The sequence below is a fragment of the Gorilla gorilla genome, chromosome 1 (assembly GCF_029281585.2).
Source record: "Gorilla gorilla gorilla isolate KB3781 chromosome 1, NHGRI_mGorGor1-v2.1_pri, whole genome shotgun sequence".
NCBI classification, from domain to species: Eukaryota; Metazoa; Chordata; class Mammalia; order Primates; family Hominidae; genus Gorilla; species Gorilla gorilla.
In genome coordinates, this window is record NC_073224.2 from 150,947,453 (window position 1) to 150,972,966 (window position 25,514).

Genomic DNA, 25,514 nt, shown 5'->3' on the forward strand with positions numbered 1-25,514 from the left:
ATGGAAACTCCACCCTACATGTGAACCACAGTGAAGAGATCCCGTGTTCTTAGGCTGACAAGCCTGGGTTAGACCTTCCACTGTATGAATGGGGCAGGGGAGGTTGAAAGCCCTTGACTTCTGGTCACACTCACCAGGAATTTAGTTTCTACAACTTGGTGTTGGACAGAATGAGAAATGCTCATAGACTGCCCCTCCTAATGGGATATTTTATCCCTGACTGGAAGATGAAAGAAGAGGGAACACAGGCTTCTTGGCCATACCCACCGTGGTGGAACGTTTGACAATCTGAATTGAAGATGGGGAAGAAGCAGGTTGTGGAACAAGTACCATCGACTCTTGCTATTGCTACCATAATTGTAGGGCTCTTCTTGAATAGATGTTTTGTTGTTTGATATATGTTTTTATGACAATTTGCAGAGATTTTAAATGGTTCAAATGATTATGACAAAAGTAACAATGATATACTCTGAAAAAATAGGTTAAAAGATTTTGACCGGGCGTAGTGGCCCATGACTGTAATCCCAACACTTTTGGAGGCTGAGGTGGGTGGATCACTTGAGGTCAGGAGTGCGACACCAGCCTGGCCAACATGATAAAACCCCATCTCTACTAAAAAACACAAAAACTAGCCAGGCCTGGTGGCATGTGCCTGTAATCCCAGCTACCTGGGAGGCTGAGGCAGGAGAATCACTGGAACCCGGGAGGCTGAGGCAGGAGAATCACTGGAACCCGGGAGGCAGAGGCTGCAGTGAGCCAAGATTGCAACACTGCACTCCAGCCTTCAGCCTAGGGGACAGAGTGAGACTCCGTCTCAAAAAAAAAAAAATACTCTAAAGTAGTTTTAATAATGATGAAGCTAAAGTGTTCAGGAAGAATAGGAAGAGTTTGAATAAAACTATTTTATAAAATATGAGTAAGATAGAACAATATATTTCATTTCATATATACATAATGTACAATTTTTTATGTGTGTGTAACTAAATTAACAAATAAATGCTCACAAGGGTTTTTTACAATTTGTTTTTACTGTAAAATAGAGTTAATACCACCTATTCTGCATGTAAGTAGTCATGAATGAAATAGATACATAACATATGAAGCTCTTAGAAAACAATTTATGAAAAAGCAAATTACAGTATACTAAATAAAAAGAGGAAGAGCATCTATAAATTAAATATTTTTACAATTATTCACTCACCAAACAGAGGCAGCACAGTAAGGTGGTTCAAGAAGAGAGTTTGGGATCAGGAATCCCTGGGTTCAGATTAGTTATAGTGCTATGAGTTTAGACAACTGATAAAGTCTTTCTGTGCCTTGGTTTCTATAAAATCACAGGGAAATACTTGTTATGAGATTTAAGTAGTGTAATTCATGTAAAGCAGTCAGCACTGAGCCTGGAACTTGAGTACAATGCATGGAGCCCCCTCCTGACTGTGTGCTGGGCGTTAAGTGCCAGGGACTAGGTGTTCATGAGTGTGTAAAACATGCTCTTTCCTCACCTACTGCACCTCTAAAAGAATAGGCAGCTCCATTGTGAATTGTCTCTTGTTATAGAAAATTATATCTAAAAATTAATGTGATGCCTCCTTATTCTACAATTCTCAAACAGATCTCCAATCTTGAGATATATTCCATTTTTTTTCAATACCTAATGGACATGTTTTTAAAACAATAAATGGTCTCAAAGATCTCTTCCAACAAAAAAACTTTGAAACTTGACTTTAAACCCTCCTACTAGCAGAATCCAGAAATTGCATTTATGGTTACTGAGTCACTTCCTTGAAAGAAGTACTTTCAGTTTCATTAGGCTCTGAAGCCATTACAAAGGTTGCTTAACTTCTAATTATTTGATCACTGAGGAAAATCCAGAAAGCTACACAACACTGAAGGGGTGAAATAAAAGTCCAGCGATCCAGCGAAAGAAAACAGAAGTGACAGAAACAACTTTACCTGGACTGAAGATAAAAGCACAGGTAAGAACTCCTATTGCTTCCTCTCCAGCTCTGAAGTACCTCAGCTCAGGGACGTGGAGCCTATAACGTTGTGGCAAGGATGGGAAGGAATTTATAAGTCAGTTCATTTTCTTAAAAATGACCAGGACCAAATTAGGCTGCAGCTGAGCCTGATGTGAGACACAGGTCAGATAAAATCATGGTGTTATCAGAAGTACCATGGCTCTAAGTGCCACTACAGTGCTTGTGTTGAATTAGGCACCAGCAGACAGCAACTAAACTGAGAGTTTGAAATGCACTAGGATAGTCTTTCTCTTTGTTGACATTGTCTGTGTTGACTAGGGACATGATTACATTTCCATTGTCAGTGATGGAGCTTGCTGAATCCTGCTCCTATGCAGCTAAGAAATGGAAAGAGCTACAAATGGGTTCTTTTCACCAGAAGGAAAGAACAGCAAAGGTAATGCAGAGTAAGCAGCCCACTGACACGGTTATAGACAAAGAAAAAACTGAAATCCAGCATCAAAGAGGAAGATTCATGAAAACAGTATACTTCTTATTACACATTTGAACTTTGTTTCGGATTGTTTCTCTAGAAATAATCTAGGCTAAAGAGCTTCCTCTCCTTTTTTTTTTCTTTTTTTTTTTTTTTTTTTTTTGAGAGAGAGAGAGAGGGCGGTGGCCTAGTTTTTCCTCTGGAGAATTCACAGGAGAATTTCCTGTAATGCATCACTACTAAAGCCGGTATCTTTGCTTACTTTAACCTCTCCCATGCACTCAGACAACTTAGATCCCACCTTCTGAAAACTCCTCCCCTGAATTCCTTGGCAAAACACTAGCTTCACTCATCACCTTGTCCGACATCTCCCTTGCTGGCACTTTCTCTCTCTCTCTCTCTCACTCTCATCTTTCCAGCCCTTTCTCCTCGTCCTCCTCACTTCTATTTCTCCTCTTCCCATTTCTCTTTCTCCTACTCTACAAAATGGAAAAACAGAACAAAACAGAAAACCTAAAGCTGTATTGCTGGAAATTTATTTTCTTTTAACATCTTCCCATGTAGCTCTCTTTATGTGCCTCCTGGTCTTTCAGTCCTTATTTCATGGGGTTTTTTGTTGTTGCTGTTGTTTGTTTGGTTTGGTTTTTTTGGGATGTGTGTGTGTGTGCGTGTGTGTGTGTGTGTGTGTGCGCGCGTGCGTGTTTCTTAGCAACATTCAGTATTGGCAGTTTTGCATTTATACCCACACTGAGTTAGAGGCTACCTTATCATGACGCTAATGAAGCTTAAGTTTCAGGGCCCCTCTCTTGCACGTGCCCCTTTAAAGCCCTTGGAAAGGTCCCTAGCCATGTGTTTCACATGGTTATGTAGTTGTATAGAATTTGCAAAAGTATGTTACGTTGGTTCCACTTCCAGAATGGCACTGTGAGAAGTTTTGTGGATCCTCATTACAGTGAAATAAGCATAACCAGTTGAAAATGGAGGAAGGAACACATTTAAAAATCTCTGGAAATTGTCCTAAGGGCATATGTCAAACAATGAAACATTTACTCATGGGGTTCTTTATTCACCATAAGAATTCATGAATAAACAAATCAATATTTAATTTCTTACATATAGCCAGGATGTAAAAAAAATTCTCTATATCCTATTTTATCTTCCATTTATTGTCTAGTGTAAATTTTTTAATGAGAATCCAAGGGAAGCTTTTCCATAATAAATTAAATGAAGGTTCTAGGTTGCAAGAGTAGTTGACTGTTGATAAGTTACTGTCATACCAATATTTAATTTGATGATAATACTTCCATAATTTTTTAAAATGATACAGATTTTCCCTCATCTCTCTCACTGACACACACAAAACTTTTGGCCATCCTGGGGAATTCTGTGACTCTATCCTCTAAATGCAAAAGACTGGAAATTCTAATTCATTCCAACTCTTCCCTTGCAGACAAGAGAACAATGCCCTGGACATGGCTCCAGAGATCCACATGACAGGCCCAATGTGCCTCATTGAGAACACTAACGGGGAACTGGTGGCGAATCCAGAAGCTCTGAAGATCCTGTCTGCCATTACACAGCCTGTGGTGGTGGTGGCAATTGTGGGCCTCTACCGCACAGGAAAATCCTACCTGATGAACAAGCTGGCTGGGAAGAATAAGGGTGAGTGGCATGAGCAAAGCTCTGCCAAGTCCCTTCTGTCCCCCAACACAGTCAGCATCCATTATGAGGATGTGAGGAGAGAAAGCTGGCACTGGGAATAAGCTAACTTTCCATTCACAGTTGGGCTCCTTATCTTCACTCTTCTAGGGGATAAGCATCAGCTCACGGCTGTTCTGAAGGTAGTGAGTTATCTCAATTGACTGTTCACCATGAGTTACAGGTTCTACTCCTTCTCCTCACCCTTCTCACTACTGACTGCACTTGACTAGTCTTTTTTTTTTTTTTTTTTTTTTTTTTTTCTTGAGACAAGGTCTTGCTCTTTCCCCAGGCTGGAGTACAGTGGCAAGATCTCAGCTCACCACAGTCTTGACTTCCTGGGTTCAAGCAATCCTCTCACCTCAGCCTCCTGAGTAGGTAGGACTACAGATGCATGCCACCACACCCAGCTAATTTTGTATTTTTGGTAGAGACAGGGTTTCATCATGTTGCCCATGCAGGTCTCAAGCTCCTGGGCTCAAGAGATCGCCTGCCTATGTTCACATAGTAACAGCAAGTTTACACTGATCTTTAAGGTTGAAAAAATGTTTCAGTCTGTATTGGATATTCTTGTTTATTGTTTTAAAAAATATATAAACATAAAATTTATCCTTGTAACCATTATTAAGTATGTAGTTCTGTGGTATTAATTAAATTCAAATTGTTGTGCAACCATCACTACCATCTATTTCCAGAACTTTTTAATCTTCCCCAAAAGAAACTCTGTGCCAATTAAACAAAAGCCCCACCTACACCCATCTCCTGCCACAATTCTACATTCCATCTCTATTAATTTGACTACTCTAGGAATGTTATATAAGTGGAGTCATTCAATATTTGTCCTTTGGTGACTGGCTTATTCTAATTCACATAATGTCTTCAAGGTTCAGTGTGGTAGCATGTGTCAAAATTCTTCCTTTTTGGCTGGGCACTCATGGCTGTAATCCCAGCACTTTGGGAGGCCAATGCAGGCAGATCACCTGAGGTCGGGAGTTCAAGACCAGCCTGACCAACATGGAGAAACCCCGTCTTTACTAAAAATACAAAATTAGCTGGGCATGGTGGCACATGCCTGTAATCCCAGCTACTCAGGAGGCTGGGGCAGGAGAATCACTTGAATCTGGGAAACAGAGGTTGCGGTGAGCCAAGATCGTGCCTTTGCACTCCAGCCTGGGCAAAGAGCAAAACTCCATCTCAAAAATAAATAAAGAAATAAAAAATTCTTCCTTTTCAAGGCTAAGTAATTATATGTGTATACTAATTTATCTGTTCGCTTGTCAGTTGACACTTGGGTTGCTTACACCTTTTGGCTATTACAAATAATGCTGATAGGATCATGGGTGTCTGAATATCTGTTCGAGTCCCTGCTTTCACTCCTTTTCAGTATACACCCAGAAGTGGAATTGATGGCTCATATAGCCATTCCATGTTAAATTTTTTAAGGAATTGCTACATCATTTTCCACAGTGACTGCACCATTTAGCATTCCCAACAGAAATGCACAAGGGTTCTAATTGCTCTTCATATTCACCAACATTTGTTATTGATTGCGGGATCTGGCCAGCAGCCTGCAATGCAACGGGGCTCTCTCTTTGTTCCCAGGCAGACCAGCAGGTCGAGAAATAATAGATACACACAAGATAGTGAAAGCTGGGTCCGGGGGGTCACCGCCTTCTGGTCCCGTGGTGCTGCCAATGCACTGGATATGCCAGCATTTATTATTAAGTTTAGTGAGGGTGGGGGAAGGTTAGTGAGGGATTTAGGGTCGTTTGATTATGAGGTGAGATGGTCAATGGGGATGAAGTAATTCTTTAACATAACATCTGTATGCAGAAGTACAGTATACAGAGATAAGAATTTACAATATAGTGTGTGCATCAGTAATTTCTAACAGAGCCTTAAAACAGAAATGCAGCCTTTCATAACCTATGATTAGCAAGATATTAATCAGCAGTAACAGTTGTAGCAAAAGCTGGTTACAAACAATCCATAGAAACAAGACGTGAAGCTAGACAACCGGTTAGACCAGAAATTCTCAGAAGGGAGTATGCCTTAACCCTAAAGAGGCCTAGAAGAGCCATGGCAAGATGAGTGCGTTTATAGCCCTATCTTATCCACATGGACAGGTGCCCCCTCTCTCCACAAGGGTCGCATTCCATTCCCAGAGCTATGAACATCTGCTTTTCTGGGATAGGAATCTTGGTGATGTGAAACCTCCCTGACTGCACGTCCATTCATACGCTCTCTGCAGGGGGAAGCACATCACGCGCTGTTGGCTCATTCTGACAGTCCAACCTGGCATTGTCTTTGCACAATCCTGCATGCAATTTTGTATTTACAATAATCAGGAGCATTTCATCTTTTATTCCATAGCAATAGTTTCACGGGGTCTCCCTACAGTTATTTTAATTTTTTTTTTTTTTTGAGACACAGTCTCACTCTGTCACCCAGGCTGGAGTGCAGTGGCACGATCCCAGCTCACTGCAACCTCCACCTCCCGGGTTCAAGTGATTCTCCTACCTCAGCCTCCCAAGTAGGTGAGATTACAGGCACCTGCAACCATGCATGGCTCAGTTTTGTATTTTTAGTGTAAATGGGGTTTCTCCATATTTGCCAGGCTGGTCTCAAGCTCCTGACCTCAGGTGATCCACCTGCCTCAGCCTCCCAAAGTGCTGGGATTTCAGGCGTGAGCCACTGCACCCAGCCCTTTTCAATTTTTTTGATAGTCACCATACTAATGGATGTGAAGTAGTATCTCACTATGGCTTTAATTTGCATTTCCCTAATGACTAGTAATGTTGAGCATCTTTTCAGGTGCTTATTGGCCATTCTTCAGAGAAATGTCTATTCAAGTTCTTTCTTTACTTTTTAATCTGTTTGTGTTGCATTGTAGGAATTCTTTATATTTGCTAGACATCAATTCCTTATCAGATGCACGTTTAGCAAATGTTTTATTCCATTCCATGTGTTGCCTTTTTATTCTGTTGATAGTGTCATTTGATACACAAAAGTTTTTCATTTTGATGAAGTCAAAGTTATCTGTTTTTCCTTTTACTGTCTGTTTTTCCCCTTTGTTTTCTCCCATGAGTTTTATAGTTTTAGCTCTAATGGTTAGTTCTTTGATCCATTTTGAGTTACGTTTTGGATTGTGTAAGCTAACAGTCCAACTTTTTTTTTTTTTGGCATGTGAGCATGTGAATATCCAGTTTTCCCAATGTCATTTGTTGTAGAGACTCCTCTTTCTGCGTTGAATGATTTTAGCACCCATGTTGAAAATTTTTTGACTATAGATGTGAGAGTTCATTTCTAGGCTCTCTACTTTACTCCATTGGTTGATAACAGTGTTTAAGCCAATACCAAACTGTGTTGATTATCCTGGTTTTGTAGTAAGTTTCAGAACTCAGAAACTGTGAGCCTCTGACTTTCTTCTTCCTTTTTGAGATTATTTTGACAATTTGGGGATCTCTTGAAATTTCATATGAAAGTTAGTGTGGATATTTTTGATATTTTTATTTATAAAAAAAGTCATTGGAATTTTGATAGGGATTGCATTGAATCTGTATGTCACTTTTACAGGATGTCTTTCTAATTATTTAACTCTTCCTTAATTTCTTTTAAGAATGTTGGCCAAGCACAGTGGTTCACACCTGTAATCTCAGCACTTTGGGAGGCTGAGGCCAGCAGATCACTTGAGCTCAAGAATTTGAGACCAACTTGGACAACACGGGGAAACCCCATCTCTACAAAATATACAAAAATTAGACGGGCCTGGTGGCACGTGCCTGTAGTCTCAGCTACTCGGGAGGCTGAGGTGGGAGAATTGCTTGAGCCTGGGAGGTCAAGGCTACGGTGAGCAGTGATCACAGTCTAGCCTGGATGACACTGTGAGACTCTGTCTCTAAAAAAAAAAAATTTGTAATTTTCATTATACAAGTCATTCCCCTCTATGGTTAAGTTTTTTGGGTTTTTTGTTTGTTTGTTTTGTGACAGTCTTGCTGTGTCACCAGGCTGGAGTGCAGTGGCACAATCTCAGCTCACTGCAACCTCCACCTCCTAGGTTCAGGCAATTCTCATGCCTCAGCCACCTGAGTAGCTGGGATTACAGGCGCCTGCCACCACACCCAGCTAATTGTGTGTGTGTGTGTGTGTGTGTGTGTGTGTGTGTGTGTGTGTGTGTGTGTGTATTTTTAGTAGAGACAGGGTTTCACCACATTGGCCAGATGGTCTCGATCTGCTGACCTTGTGATCACCTGCCTCAGCCTCCCAAAGTGCTGGGATTACAGGCGTGAGCCACTGTGCCTGGCCAATTTTATTCTGAAGTAGTTTGCCCTTTTGGTAGTATGTTAAATGGGATTGCTTTCAAAATTTCCTTTGTGGATTGTTCTTTGCTACTGTATAGAAATGCAACTGATTTCTGCATGTTAATTTTGTATGCTGCAACTTTGCTGAATTCTTTTTATTAGTTCTAACAGTTCTGTGTAATATTTAAAGTTTTCTGCAGAGATCATATCATCAGTGAATAGAGATTATTTTACATCTTCCTTTCCAATTTAGATGCTTTCTGTTTCCTTTTCTCACCTAATTACTCTGGATAGGACCTCTAGTACTTTGTGGAAAAGAAGTGGCAAAAGTGGGCATCTTTTCCTTGTTCCCATATTAGAGGAAAATTTTCAGTCTTCACCATTGAGTATGAAGCGGGTTGTGGATTTTTCATGTATGTCTTTTGTTTTGTTGAGGTAATTTTTTTCTGTTTCTCTATTCCTCTATTTTTTTTTTTTAAGACAGAGTCTCGCTCTGTTGCCCAGGCTGGAGTGCAGTGGTGCTATCTCAGCTCACTGCAACCTCCACCTCCTGGGTTCAAGTGATTCTCCTGCCTCAGTTTTTTTCTATTTCTAATTTGTTGATTGTTTTTATCATGAAAGGTCCTGAATCCATTTATGTACTGGATATTCAAATTTTTCTATTTTTCTGATTATAAGTAACGTAAGTACTGATTGTGGTTTTGGTTATCTCTCTTAACATTCATCATGATGCTACATTTGCCTCAATTTCCTGAAGTACCTGCTATTAAACCTCCAGCCCTTCTTATCCCATCTCTCCTTTACAGGCTTCTCTCTGGGCTCCACAGTGAAATCTCACACCAAAGGAATCTGGATGTGGTGTGTGCCTCACCCCAAGAAGCCAGAACACACCTTAGTCCTGCTTGACACTGAGGGCCTGGGAGATGTAAAGAAGGTAAGGGTCAAAGATTCAATTTTGAAATAAGCCCCTCATCTCTGAATATTTTAAGCACCATTTAGTTTTTTCTTAAAGAAGAGTTTGCATTTAACTATAATTTGTCTTTTCATTTCTGTGTACATGTCATAAGGCCAAACTTAGCAACCAGAAGTGAGAAAAATATTCATAAGACAGAATCCTAGCAAAGCATGGTGGTGAACACACAGTATTCTACTAACCATAGTTTGTAAGCTATGTGAGTTAACACAGATGCATAAAGGGAGCACAGATAAACCCAATGTCACGAGTCCTATCCTGCAAAGAACTTATAATTCAGTAGCCTGAGCAAGTTTAAATTATACTTCAGGCCTTAGAATGCCCACTAACCTTGAACGTTTATTTTGCAATTGTCTGCCAATGATCATAAGAGGACCTGGTGAGAATCAGCGTATACCAAAAAACACTAATCAAAAAACTATACACATTCCACAGCTGAGTAACAATCATTTTGTTTGGATTTGGGTTCTTTTCATAGGTCATTAGTCTTAAAAGAAAACTCTAACTTATGATATACTTTTACTACTGTCACTCTGGAAAGTGCTGTGATGATGAAACTTGCTCCTGACTCCAGTGTGTCTTGACTTCCAGGGTGACAACCAGAATGACTCCTGGATCTTCGCCCTGGCCGTCCTCCTGAGCAGCACCTTCGTGTACAATAGCATGGGAACCATCAACCAGCAGGCTATGGACCAACTGTAGTATCCTTTTGTGACCCAGAACAGCACCAAGGTCAGAGGGGACACCTGTATTCATACACCAGCTGCCTGACTGTGAATCCTGATGAATCAAGCTCAAAAGGAGAAAACAAAAAATAATGCAAGTACAGAGGAGAGATCCCATGTATCCACTTTAGAATTGACACTTAGGTTAGGAGCAAAGGAAAATGGAAGGTTTGGGAATGTGTTGAACTAATATGGGATGAGGTTCCTGTTCATTTTGTCACATTTCCTTAGTTAGCTACTCAGCTATGTGACAGAGCTGACACATCGAATCCGATCAAAATCCTCACCTGATGAGAATGAGAATGAGGTTGAGGATTCAGCTGACTTTGTGAGCTTCTTCCCAGACTTTGTGTGGACACTGAGAGATTTCTCCCTGGACTTAGAAGCAGATGGACAACCCCTCACAGCAGATGAGTACCTGGAGTATTCCCTGAAGCTAACACAAGGTAACAGGGACGTACCATTGATAAATGAGGACGACAAAACACTAGAAATTATCATTTTTTAGTTTACTATTGATAGTTTCCTCACATTTACAGTTTTCTATATCTCTAGCTTGCTATTCTTAAGAATTAATGCTTGCTATTAGCAATAGAAAAGGTTTTTTGAAAAAAGGAAAAAAGGAATGAATGCTTGCTGAATATCTAAATTAATAGATTAGATTTTAAATTATATTCTCCTGTGTTCTAAAACAAGTTTCTTTTTCTTTCATTTTTTCCTATTTTACAATTTAGGTAAATTTTATCTCCTTATGTAGGGTTCGTGATTCTGTATTTACCTGTAAAATATGAAGGACAATGGATATTTACTTAAAGAACATAGATTGAACATGAACAGTGTACTAGTCCAAATGCTGGCGAACTGCAGCCTAAGACAAATGATGGCCAATTCTGCCTGCCAGCTGTCTTTCTAAGTGAGGTTTTTTGGGAAGAATGCTATGCCCATTCATTTACATATTGTCTAAAGCTGTTGTCATGCTCCAATAACAAAGTTGAGTACTTGGAAAAGAGACCACCTAGCCTGCAGAGCCTAAAATATTTACTATTTGACCCTTTACGGAAACACTTATATTAGGCAAATTTCTTTATTATGTTTCTCTAGGTACCAGTGAAAAAGATAAAAATTTTAATCTGCCCCGACTCTGTATCCGGAAGTTCTTCCCAAAGAAAAAATGTTTTGTCTTCGATCTGCCCATTCACCACAGGAAGCTTGCCCAGCTTGAGAAACTACAAGATGAAGAGTTGGACCCTGAATTTGTGCAACAAGTAGCAGACTTCTGTTCCTACATCTTTAGCAATTCCAAAACTAAAACTCTTTCAGGAGGCATCCAGGTCAACGGGCCTCGTAAGTCCCCTTCCTAGTACTTCCACTCATTGTTAAAACTAAAGGATGGCCAGGCATGATGGTTCATGCCTGTAATCCCAGCACTTTGGGAGGCCGAGGAGGGCAGATCACTTGAGGCCAGGAGTTTGAGACCAACCTAGCCCACATGGCAAAACCATGTCTCTACTAAAAATACAAAAAAAATTAGGCATGGTGGCACATGCCTGTAATCCCAGCTACTTGGGAGGCTGAGGCAGGAGAATTGCTTGAACCTGGGAGGCAGAGGTTGCAGTGAGACAAGATCACGCCACTGCACTCCAGCCTGGGTGACAGAGGAAAAAAAAAATATGAAAGGAGCATAGAATAACTCCACCTAGTATCAGCATTGAAAAATCCCAATCTACTGCTACATTTGTGCTAAATTCTAGATGACACCAACATTTCTAATAGATTTTGTTGGTCAACCTTCTTGGTGGGAAAAGATAGGAAAAGCAAAGGAAAAAAGTTTTATTACTTAAAATTGCCACAGTAAACTGGGCCTGCACTGTACAGTACAGTAGCCGCTAGACAAGTGGGGCTATCTAAATGTAAATGTAAATTAATTAAAATAAGGAAAAATTAAAGGTCAATTCACATGGCTATATTTCAGAGGCTTATATTTACATGTACTTAGTGGCTAGCATACTGAACAGCACATACAGAACACTTCCACCATTACAGAAAGTTTTCTTGGACAATGCTGTGCTAAAATAAACCAAATGGAGGGCTCCATTTGATTAGGAGAGTATCATTTGTTCCATAAGTATTGATCAAATGCTACTGTGAATAAGCTGAGGAAACAGTCATAAATGGAATAGCTATGGGTTCCTTTCCTGATGGTGCTTGGGGTTGAAATGGATGCAAACATTCAACTAACACAGGCCTAGGTCATCTAGAACAAGGATTCTCAAATGTTGATATGCATACATATCATCTAGGGATCTTACCCAAAGAGAAAACTCTAATTCAGTAGATCTGGGACGGAGGCTAACAATAGGCATTTCCAGCAAGCTTCCAGGTGATTCTGAGGACCTTGATGCTGTGAGGAAAATAGGTGGAAATTGACATGTTCAGAATTACACAGAATAGAGAGTTTTCTTTAGTATAAGAAACATTATCATTTCTTCTTTGTATGTAGGTCTAGAGAGCCTGGTGCTGACCTATATCGATGCTATCAGCAGAGGGGATCTGCCCTGCATGGAGAACGCAGTCCTGGCCTTGGCCCAGATAGAGAACTCAGCCGCAGTGCAAAAGGCTATTGCCCACTATGACCAGCAGATGGGCCAGAAGGTGCAGCTGCCCACAGAAACCCTCCAGGAGCTGCTGGACCTGCACAGGGTTAGTGAGAGGGAGGCCACTGAAGTCTTTATGAAGAACTCTTTCAAGGATGTGGACCATCTGTTTCAAAAGAAATTAGCGGTAATTTTTCTAACACGTTTACATGGATTTGGATTTTGGAAGGCAAAGTACTACTAAGAAATGAAATTGGTATTTATTTTGACAGAAATAATTATTCTAGATTTTAAAATGGTGACAACTAGTTCTTGGTAATCATAATAATCAGACAAAAACAATTTTGTTACTTCAGACTCAAAGTTTAAAAACATTGCTTATCAATAAATGGTCTTCCCTTTATTAAATTCGTATAACTGACAATCAGAGCTTCTAATGAAATTACATGCCCACTCTTCTCAGACTGATTTGATATTCTAGCCAAATGCAAAGAAAATTTTCATCTTATTTATTTTGAGCAGGCTTCTGTTCAGCCACATTTATTCCATATGAAATAATTAGTCCAATATGCAAAAGCAGAGCTTTCCTCTAACGGTTGACATAAAGCTGTCAATCTCAGCCCTGAACCTCACCTCTAAAGAGAAAGCGATTTCAGTAGAAAGTGGGGTCAGGAGGAAGAGCGTGGTCCTGCTGAGGAGTCTGTCAGTTTCTCCGGCATCATTGACTGTTTACTTTCAGAAGTCTTTCCCAAAATTCTGAGGTCAAGCTAACATCCTTTCCCTGTTACTCTTTTTACTTCCTATTTTTACATTAAAGGCCCAGCTAGACAAAAAGCGGGATGACTTTTGTAAACAGAATCAAGAAGCATCATCAGATCGTTGCTCAGCTTTACTTCAGGTCATTTTCAGTCCTCTAGAAGAAGAAGTGAAGGCGGGAATTTATTCGAAACCAGGGGGCTATCGTCTCTTTATTCAGAAGCTACAAGACCTGGAGAAAAAGTACTATGAGGAACCGAGGAAGGGGATACAGGTAACCAAGATTCATCTGTCGATTATGGAAACCTGCTGACCTACCTCCTACGAACACCAAAGTGACCAAGCTTCACTGCACACAGATGTGCTTTTTTGTCTGTATAACATTCATGCTTTCATTCAATAACATATGCAGGGAGACTGTTACATCAGATATGTCCCAGGTGCTCATCAAAGAGAGTGCAGTCGGCGGGTGCGGTGGCTCAAGCCTGTAATCCTAACACTTTGAGGGCAGAGGCAGGCAGATTGCTTGAGCTCAGTTTAAGACCAACCTGAGCAACATGGTGAAACATGTCTCTAGTAAGAATATAAAAATTAGCTGGGCACTGTTGCACATGCCTGTAGTCCCAGCTACTCAGAAGGCTGAGGCAGGAGAATTGCTTGAGCCCGGGAGGTTCAGTGAGCCAAGATTGCACCTCAGCACTCTGGCCTGGGCAACAGAGCCAGACTCTGTCTTTCAAATATTAGTTAACTAGGCCGGGCGCAGTGGCTCACGCCTGTAATCCCAGCACTTTGGGAGGCTGAGGCAGGCAGATCACAAGGTCAGGAGATCAAGACCATCCTGGCCAACATGGTGAAACCCCGTCTCTACTAAAAATACAAAAATTAGCTGAGCGTGGTGGCAGGCACCTTTAATTCCAGCTACTCAGGAAGCTGAGGCAGGAGAATCACTTGAACCCAGGAGGCGGAGGTTGCAGTGTGCCGAGATCACGCCACTGCACTCCAGCCTGGCAACAGAGCAAGACTCTGTCTCAAAAAAAAAAAAATAGTTAATTAATTAGAGAGTGCAGTCAATTAACTATTGAGTTATAAATTCAATTATCAGATTAACCACCACGTTGTTGTCATGATCATTACAGCTGGATTTTTTTCTGTTCCAAGAGACAGAAACCCAATGATGGTTGCTTAAAAAAAATGGTAATTCATCATTTTAGGTTTCAAACTGGATTTAAAGGACATTTGGATCCAAGATTTCAAATAATGTCATGCTCTGTCTCTCTGCCCAATATCCTCCCTGCATCCCCACAGTTCTCTCCCTCTCTTCCTCCCTCTATCTGAATCACTCTGATTTGCTCTCTCAAGGAGGGCTTCATTCTCCATTCAGCTCAGCCCATATGGAACTGCAGCATCAAATTTAGAGCCCTCAATTTGAAAAGGACAGGGAATCTTATTTCCCAGTATCTGTATCATCCTCCTAAATAAGACTCTGCTAAGGAGGGTAATCTGATTGGCCAGCTTGGAGCATGTATCTGGCCCTGTGATAGGGAATCTTGACCACCAGGCACACCAGGGCCAAGAGGAAGAATTCTCAGAAGAAAAGATGGTGGGCAGACGAACAGGAACACCTGCTTACAGCCATTTCCTACTTCTCACTCTGTGTTCTCTGGGTCCTAAGGCTGAAGAGATTCTGCAGACATACTTGAAATCCAAGGAGTCTGTGACTGATGCAATTCTACAGACAGACCAGATTCTCACAGAAAAGGAAAAGGAGATTGAAGGTGAGGAGCAAGTCAAAGGATCAGATTATCCTAAAGCTTTTCAAATTTTAAATAATTTGACTGGATAAACCTAAGTTCCATAAACTAAAGCAAGACATGTCTTACTTGTTGAGGTCATCTCTGAGTAGGGCATATGCAGTCAGCAGCAACAATGGAGGGTAAGTGTATAACTAAGAATGAGGCAACAAAATAACTCCACACAAATTTTTCTTCTTCCTTTTCCTCCACAGTGGAACGTGTAAAAGCTGAATCTGCACAGGCTTCAGCAAAAATGGTGGAGGAAATGCAAATAAAGTATCAGCAGATGATGGAAGAGAAAGAGAAGAGTTATCAAGAACATGTGAAACAATTGACTGAGAAGATGGAGAGGGAGAGGGCCCAGTTGCTGGAAGAGCAAGAGAAGACCCTCACTAGTAAACTTCAGGTATCCAAATGCATCACCTTGTGGTTCGTTTTTCTGTTTTCTGTCTGTTCTTCCTGATCACAAACTTAGTATGACAGAGAGAACATAAAGCCCAGGGGAAGGATTTTGCTTGCTCACTTGTACTTTCTTGTTTCTGTCTGTCTGACTTGAAATGGCCACTGCCTACATGTGGTCACTAAAAGTTTATTTGCAGGGTGTCACATTCAGTCCTGTTTTAGTGTATCCTTCCACTTATGGCTGTCATATGCTAGGCATCATAAAAATGCCTTATCTATATCTCTTGCTTAATACCATATGAAGCGAGAACTTTATCCCTATTACTTAGGAGAGGAAACAGAGGTTCAGAAAATATTAAATAACTTTTATAGTGTCACACAGCTAGTAAATATCTGACCCATCTTCATCACTTAGTGGAATCCATAGTAATATTTTTTCTATCCCATCTAGTATGACTTTGGCTCTAAGAGAACTTTTATGAGCAGAAGGACTCCCTAACCCTCACACCTGTAGGGTAGTCTACCACTCCTGCCTGTTTTCTGTGCCCTACTCACAGTTTGTGTTGAGTTGAGAGCTATGTGCAGAAACTCTATATGGTAAGTCTGGCACTCGGATTTCCTTGCCTATCTTCTGCTACCCCTGCCAACAGGGAGTAGAGACTTAGATCAAATTTCCTGATCTAAGATTCATATACCTAATCAGATTTTGAGAGTAACTTATTTCTGTATTATGTGTATATAATAATAATATGTGTGTAGGTAGGTGTGTTAAAAAGTCTATAATGCATAGGGAAGATTTGAAGTCAAATATATTGTTAAGATTTCCCACAAAGGTTTTGTATAATTAATAGGGGGAAAAAAGCACGACCTTCATCAATAGAGCAGAAGGCATATGCTGAAACTCTTTTGGCTATAGAAAACCCAGGAGAAATAATCACATAGCCCAAATGCCCAAGAAAAACTATAATTAAAATCAAGGGTAGAGAAAATTTCAAGAAAAAAATTAAGTACTAAATAAATCAATGCATGTGGAAACTAGATAGCTTACAGAGATTTACTTAATGCTACACTTATTTAGCCTCCATTTGTCCCTTTTTAGGAACAGGCCCGACTACTAAAGGAGAGATGCCAAGGTGAAAGTACCCAACTTCAAAATGAGATACAAAAGCTACAGAAGACCCTGAAAAAAAAAACCAAGAGATATATGTCCCATAAGCTAAAGATCTAAACAACAGAGCTTTTCTGTCACCCTAACCCAAGGCATAACTGAAACAATTTTAGAATTTGGAACAAGTGTCACTATATTTGATAATAATTAGATCTTGCATCATAACTCTAAAAGTTTACAAGAACATGCAGTTCAATTATCAAAATCATGTTTTTTCCTTAAAAAGATTGTAAATTGTGCAACAAAGATGCATTTACCTCTGTACCAACAGAGGAGGGATCATGAGTTGCTGCCACTCAGAAGTTTATTCTTCCAGATGACCAGTGGATACTGAGGAAAGTCTTAGGTAAAAATCTTGGGACATATTTGGGCACTGGTTTGGCCAAGCGTACAATGGGTCCCAATATCAGAAACAACCATCCTAGCTTCCTAGGGAAGACAGTGTACAGTTCTCCATTATATCAAGGCTACAAGGTCTATGAGCAATAATGTGATTTCTGGACATTGCCCATGGATAATTCTCACTGATGGATCTCAAGCTAAAGCAAACCATCTTATACAGAGATCTAGAATCTTATATTTTCCATAGGAAGGTAAAGAAATCATTAGCATGAGTAGGAATTGAATCATAAACAAATGGGCTAATGAAGAAATCTTTTCTTTCTTGTTCAATTCATCTAGATTATAACCTTAATGTGACACCTTAGACCTTTAGACAGTTGACCCTGAATTAAATAGTCACATGGTAACAATTATGCACTGTGTAATTTTAGTAATGTATAACATGCAATGATGCACTTTAACTGAAGATAAAGACTATGTTAGAAAATTGAACTAATTTAACTATTTGATTGTTTTAATCCTAAAGCATAGGCTGGTCTTTTCCTGATTCTTAAAGGTCATACCTGAAATCCTGCCAATTTTCCCCAAAGGGAATATGGAATTTTTTTGACTTTTTTTTGAGCAATAAAATAATTGTCTTGCTATTACTTAGTATATGTAGACTTCATCCCAATTGTCAAACATCCTAGGTAAGTGGTTGATATTTCTTACAGCAATTACAGATTATTTTTGAACTAGAAATAAACTAAACTAGAAATAAAATAAGTTTCACTGGTTTTTTTATTTCCATTTTTTTTTTTTTTTTTAGTTTTTCACCAAATAATAAGGTTTGAGTCTTTATAGCAGTGGTTGGCTAACTTTTCTGTAAAATACCAGATAGTGATTATTTATGGCTTTGCAGGTCAGCTGTCTCAAGTACTAAACTCTGCATATAGTACAAATGCAGCCATAGACAATACATAAGTAAATGGGTGGGGCTATGTGCCAATAACACTTAATTTTCAAAACCAGGTGGCACAAACAAGCTATAGTTTGCAGACCTTTGTTTATAGAAACATTGGTCAAAGTTTCATTATATACCTGCCTTATTTTACTTACATTTATAAGAATCATAAGGATTAGATTGTATATGTTAGAATCTTGAAATAATTATGTAGTGTTTCAAAATATTACACGATGAATCCGGAGAGGACCCACAGACCCTCTGAAGGAGGCGGACTGCTCCTGCAGGACCCAGGAAACACTCCAAATATTCTGACTGCCCCAACTGCAGAAGTGGGAAAGGGAGACCCTCCTCTCTGGAACACACACCCCCACTGGAGAAGCTGAAGGTTTGTGTGCAGGAGGAGTTTCCTACTTTACCTGAAGCTGAGTCAAGTTAGAGACCCGAGCAAAATACAGGGGTAGAAGAAGCAGTTGGAAGGCCCTGGGAGCTCACTGTGTCCCCAGGCAGGCCATTCCTGCCTGGCACCACAGGGATCTATTGGGAGGTCAGCCAGAGGAGCAACAGGTAAAACTCCACAGAAAGAAGGAATTCTCCAACCAAACTTTGTAACAATGTGAATGGGGTGAGAAGCCTCCTGCCAGAACTCGGGGAGGGCACAAATCCAACATGCAAACTTCACAGGCTGGTGAAGAACTAAAGTCCTTTTCTTTTTGGCTGAGCAGAAAGCCTCAGCCAAATTTTAAGCCCGCCCCTCTTGCCCTCTGCCTGGAAACAGACTCAGAGCTTTTGGCAGGGAGAAGGGCACAGTGGGAGTGAGACCGGCCTTCCAGTTTGCATCGGAGCTAGGTGAGGCCTGTGACTGCCAGCTTCCCCCATTCCCCTGACAACCTGCATGACTCAGCAGAGGCAGCCATAATCCTCCTAGGTACACAACTCCAGTGACCTGGGAATCTCACCCCCATCCCCCACAGCAGCCATAGCAAGATCCAGCCATGGAGACTCTGAGCTCAGACACTCCTAGCCCCGCCCTGACCTGATGGTCCTTCTCCATCCACCCTGGTAGCTGAAGACAAAGGTCATTTAATCTTGGGAGTTCTAGGACCCTGCCCACCACCAGTCCCTCTCCCACTGATACTTTCTGGAAAGTGCCACCTCCTTGCAGGAGGCCAACCAGCACAAAAATAGAGCATTAAACCACCAAAACCAAGGACCCTCACAAAGTCCATTTCACCCTCCACCACCTCCACTGGAACAGGCACTGGTATTGTAGGAGGACAAGCCACCAACAAAACCCCTCAGACACTGGGTTAAAGAAGGAAGGGCTTTATTCAGCCAGGAGCTTTGGTAAGACTCACGTCTCCAACAACCGAGCTCCCCGATTGAGCAATTCCTGTCCCTTTTAAGGGCTCACAACTCTAAGGGGGTCCACATGAGAGGGTCGTGATTGAGCAAGCAGGGGGTACATGACTGCGGGCTACATGCACTGGTAATTAGAACAGAACGGAACAGAACAGGACAGGGATTTTCACAGCGCTTTTCTATACAATGTCTGTAATCTATAGATAGCATAACCGATTAGGTCAGGGGTCAATCTTTAATTACCAGGCTCAGGGTGTGGCGCTTAACTGTCTGCTTGTGGATTTCATTTCTGCCTTTTAATTTTTACTTCTTCTTTCTTTGGAGGCAGAAATTGGGCATAAGACAATATGAGGGGTGTTTTCCTCCCTTAGTATCCATGGCTCAGAGACCCATAGATGGTCCACATCACAGGACTCTGTACAGACAACCCCCAATACCAGCCCAGAGCTGGGCAGACACACTGGCTGGCTAGACTCAGAAGAGAGACGACAATCACTGCAGTTTGGCTCACAGGAAGCCATACCCATAGGAAAAGGGGGAGAGTACTACATCAGGGGAACACCCCATGGGACAAAAGAATCTGAACAACAGCCTTCAGCCTTAGACCTTCTCTCTGACAGAGCCTACCCAATGAGAAGGAACCAGAAAACCTACTCTGGTAATATGACAAAACAAGGCCCTTCAACACCCCCCAAAAATCATCCTGGTTCACCAGCAATGGATCCAAACCAAGAAGAAATCCCGATTTATCTGAAAAAGAATTCAGGAGGTTAGTTACTAAGCTAATCAGGGAAGGACCAGAGAAAGGTGAAGCCCAATGCAAGGAAATCCAAAAAAATGATACAAGAAGTGAAGGGATAAATATTCAATGAAATAGACAGCTTAAAGGAAAACAATCCACAATTCAGGAAACTTTGGACATGCTTTTAGAAATGCAAAATGCTTTGGAAAGTCTCAGCAACAGAATTGAACAAGTACAAGAAAGAAACTCAGAGCTCAAAGACAAGGTCTTTGAATTAACCCAATCCAACAAAGACAAAGAAAAAAGAATAAGAAAATATGAACAAATCCTCCAAGAAGTCTGGGATTATGTTAAATGACCAAACCTAAGAATAATGGGTGTTCCTGGGGAAGAAGAGAATTTTAAAAGCTTGGAAAACATATTTGGGGGAATAAGTGAGGAAAACTTCCCCAACCTAGCTGGGGACCTAGACATGCAAATATAAGAAGCACAAAGAGTACCTGGGAAATTCATCACAAAAAGATCTTCACCTAGGCACATTGTCATCAGGTTATCCAAAGTTAAGATGAAGGAAAAAAATCTTAAGAGCTGTGAGACAGAAGCACCAGGTAACCTATAAAGGAAAACATATCAGACTAACCTACCAGATTTCTCAGCAGAAACCCTACAAGCCAGAAGGCAATGCGGCCCTATCTTTAGCCTCTTCAAACAAAACAATTATCAGCCAAGAATTTTGTTTCCAGCAAAACTAAGCATCAAACGTGAAGGAAAGAAACAGTCATTTTCAGACAAAATTGCTGAGAGAATTCACCATTACCAAGCCACCACTATAAGAATTGCTAAAAGGAGGTCTAAATCTTGAAACGAAACCTGGAAGCACACCAAAACATAACCTCTTTAAAGCATAAATCACACAGGACCTACAAAACAAAAATACAAGGTAAAAAGCAAAAGCAAAAAACAAAAACAAAAAAATAACAAAGTACACAGGCAACAAAGGGCACTATGAACGCAAGGATTACCTCACATTTCAATACTAACATTGAATGTAAATCACCTAAATGCTCCACTTAAAAGATACAGAACTGCAGAACGGATAAGAACTCACCAATCAACTATCCACTGTCTTCAGGAGACTCACCAAACACATAAGGACTCACATAAAGTTAAAGTAAATGGGTGGAAAAAGCCATTTCATGCAAATGGACACCAAAAGCGACCAGAGGTAACTATTCTTATATCAGACAAAACAAACTTTAAAGCAACAGTGGTTAAAAGAGACAAAGAGGGACATTATATAATGATAAAAGGCTTGTCCAACAGGAAAATATCACAATCCTAAACATATATGCACCTAACACTGGAGCTCCCAAATTTATAAAATAATTGCTAATAAACCTAAGAAATGAGATAGACTGCAATACAATAATACTGGAGGACTTCAATACTCCACTGACAACACTAGACAGGTCATCAAGACAGAAAATCAACAAATAAACAATGGATTAACTATACTTTGGAACAAATGGACTTAACAGATACATACAGAAAATTTCTTCCAACAACCTCACAATACACATTCTATTCAACAGTGCATGGAACTTTCTCCAAAATGGACCACATGATAGGCCATAAAATGAGCCTCAATAAATTTAAGAAAATTAAAATTATGTCAAACACACTATCAGACCACAGTGGAATAAAACTGGAAATCAACTCCAAAGGGAACCTTCAAAACCATGCAAATACATGGAAATTAAATAACCTGCTCCTGAACGAGCATTGGGTCAAAAACAAAATCAAGACGGAAATTAAAAAATTCTTCAAACTGAATGACAATAATGACACAACCTATCAAAACCTCTGGGATACAGCAAAGGCAGTGCTAAGAAGAAAGTTCACAGCCCTAAACACCTACATCAAAAAGTCTGAAAGAGCACAAACAGACAATCTAAGGTCACACCTCAAAGAACTAGAGAAACAAGAACAAACCAAACCCAAACCCAAACCCAGCAGAAGAAAGGAAATAACCAAGATCAGAGAAATAAATGAAATTAAAAAAACTACAAAAGATAAGTGAAACAAAAAGCTGGTTCTTTGAAAAGAAAAATAACATTGATAGACCATTAGCAAGATTAACTAAGAAAAGAAGAGAGAAAATCCAAATAACTTCACTAGCAAACAAAACAGGCAGTATTAAACCTGACACCACTGAAATACAAAAGATCACTCAAGGCTACTTTAAACACCTTTACGCACGTAAACTAGAAAACCTAGAAGAGATGGATAAATTCCTGGAAAAATAAAACCCACCTAGCTTAAATCAGGAAGAATAAGATACCCTGAACAGACCAATAACAAGCAGTGAGACTGAAATGGAAATTTAAAAATTACCAACAAAAAAAGTCCAGGACCACATGGATTCACAGCAGAACTCTAATGGACATTCAAACAAGAATTGGTACCAATCCTTTTGACACTATTCCAAGAGCTAGAGAAAGAAGGAACCCTTCCTAACTCATTTTATGAAGCCAGCATCATCCTAATACCAAAACTAGGAAAGGACACAACCAAAAAAGAAAACTACAGACTGATATCCTTGATGAACATAGATGCTAAAATCCTTAACAAAATACTAGCTAACCGAATCCAACATGTTGTTACGGGTGGATCTTTGTTCTTAGAGCTCCCAAGATTGGGCAGGCCGCTCCCAAGATGGTGGCAAACCTTTTGTTCTATGACCTGGGTTGCTTAGCCTCAGGGATTCCAAGGAATGGAACCCTGGGCCATGTGTTGAGTGTTATAGCTCTATTAGAAGCCATGGGTCACGCTTCTAATAGACTAGTGTTCAGCTCCATTAGGACGAACTCTGGGCCCTTAGCCATGCAGGAACAATGGCGAGCCTCTAGCCTGATTGGGAGCGGCAATGGGTGCCTCACTGGATGTTCCTTGTATGCTGATTTTGCTGAGAGTTTTAATCATAAAGCGATGCTTGATTTTGTTGAATGCTTTTTCTGCATCTATTGAGATGATCATGTGATTTTTGCTTTTAATTCTGTTTATGTGATGTATCAAATTTATTGACTTGCATATGTTAAATCATCCCTGCATCCCTGGTACGAAACCTACTTGATCATGGTGGATTGTCTTTTTAATATTGAGATATAGGACTAGCTGGATTTTCTAGGCCAACTAAGAATTCCTAAGCCTAGCTGGGAAAGATGACTGCACCCACCTTTAAACACGGGGCTTGTAACTCAGCTCACACCTGACCAATCAGATAGTAAAGAGGGCTCACTAAAATACAAATTAGGCTAAAGCAGGAGGTAAAGAAATAGTCAAATCACATATCTCCTGAGAGCACGGGGGAGGGACAATGATCAGCATATAAACCCAGGCATTTGAGCAGGAAGCAGCAACCCACTTTGGGTCCCCTACCATTGTATGGGAGCTCTGTTTTCACTCTGTTAAATCTTGCAACTGCACATTCTTCTGGTCCATGTTTGTTCCAGCTCGAGCTGAGCTATTGCTCACCGTCTGCCACTGCTGATCACCGCCATTGCAGACCCGCCACTGACTTCTACCCCTCCGGATCCGGCAGGTTGTCTGGCAGCAGAGTAAACAGAGTGGGAGAAACCCACAGAGTGGGAGAAAATCTTCACAATCTATACATCTGACAAAGGACTAATATCTAGAATCTACAACGAACTCAAACAAATCAGTAAGAAAAAAAAACAAACAAACCCATCAAAAAGTGGGCTAAGGACAAGAATAGACAATTCTCAAAAGAAGACATACAAATGGCCAATAATCATATGGAAAAATTCTCAGCATCACTAATGATCAGGGAAATGCAAATCAAAACCACAATGCAATACCATCTTACTCCTACAAGAATAGCCATAATCAAAAAATCAAAAAAGAGTAGATGTAGGCATGGATGTAGTGAACAGGAACACTTCTACACTGCTGGTGGGAATGTAAACTAGTACAGCCACTATGGAAAACAGTGTGGAGATTTCTTAAAGAACTAAGAATAGAACTACCAGCAATTTGATCCAGCAATCCCACTACCGGGTACTACCCAGAGGAAAAGAGGTCATTATTTGAAAAAGACACTTGCACATGCATGTTTATAGCAGCACAATTCACAATTGCAAAATCGTGGAACCAACACAAATGCTCATCAATCAACGAGTGGATAAAGAATCTGTGGTATATACATACAGTGGAATACTATGCAGCCATAAAAATGAATGAATTAACAGCATTTAAAGTAACCTGGATGAGATTGGAGACTATTATTCTAAGTGAAGTAACCCAGGAATGGAAAACCAAACATCATATGTTCTCACTAATATGTGGGAGCTAAGCTATGAGGATGCAAAGGCATAAGAATAATTCAATGGACTTTGGGGACTTGGGGGGAAGAGTGGGAGGGGAGTGAGGGATAAAAGACAACATATATGGTGCACTGTGTACTGCTCAGGTGATGGTTGCACCAAAATCTCACAAATCACCACTAAAGAACTTACTCACGTAACCAAATACCACCTGTACCCAAATAACTTATGGAAAAAAAAAATATGACATGATGAGAAAAAAGCAGGAAAGCAGTTATGCCATTCAATCCACATTAATAACTGTCTTTCTTGATTGCTTTGGGGCCTTTTTTTTTCTTTTTAATCATGAACTCCCTCCTCTCCCATCAGATGGAAATGCCTCTTCACAGTTGAGCATGGTGCTGCCAAGCAGTATTTCTTCACCTGAACTGAAACTTCATAGGGGACCAGTAAAGACCACAACATATAGATGGTATGTTTTTGTAGATATGCTTTGATATGGTTTGGCTGTGTCCCCACACAAATCTTATCTTTAATTGTACTCCCATAATTCCCACATGTTGTTGGAGGGATGCAGTGGGAGATAATTTGAATCATGGCGGCGGTTTCCCCCATACTGTTGTCATGGCAGTGAATACGTCTCATGAGATCTGACGATTTTCTCAGGGGTATCCGCTTTTGCATCTTCCTCATTTTCTCTTGCCGCCACCATGCAAGAAGTGCCTTTCACTTCCTGCCATGATTCTGAGGCCTCCCCAGCTACGTGGAACTGTAAGTCCAATTAAACTTCTTTTTCTTCCCAGTCTCAGGTATATCTTTATCAGCAGCAAGAAAACGGACTAATACATACTTTGTATTTTCTTTTTCAAGCTGCATTGTTACAAAGGATTAAATAAAATACATTTTTTATTGTTGAAGAAA

At 40.4% G+C, this 25,514-nt stretch overlaps 1 protein-coding gene across 6 annotated transcripts; it reads left to right on the forward strand.

Moving 5' to 3' along the window:
- Positions 1-1,206: 1,206 nt before the first annotated feature.
- GBP3 (guanylate binding protein 3) lies at positions 1,207-25,514 on the forward strand. Of its 6 annotated transcripts, none has more exons than XM_004026097.5 (11): positions 1,207-1,976; positions 3,902-4,113; positions 9,257-9,384; positions 10,015-10,124; positions 10,392-10,594; positions 11,250-11,492; positions 12,649-12,929; positions 13,560-13,772; positions 15,171-15,273; positions 15,504-15,697; positions 16,793-17,965. In XM_004026097.5, the coding sequence occupies exons 2-11, from the start codon at positions 3,924-3,926 to the stop codon at positions 16,919-16,921; spliced, it is 1,794 nt and encodes a 597-aa protein (XP_004026146.5). In that variant the 5' UTR covers positions 1,207-1,976; positions 3,902-3,923; the 3' UTR covers positions 16,922-17,965. The 6 variants fall into 6 exon arrangements, with proteins under 6 accessions (XP_004026146.5, XP_063553283.1, XP_063553285.1 ...); XM_063697213.1 differs by having other exon boundaries at positions 1,772-1,976; positions 12,649-12,848; XM_063697215.1 differs by lacking the exon at positions 16,793-17,965 and adding an exon at positions 24,963-25,514 and having other exon boundaries at positions 1,787-1,976.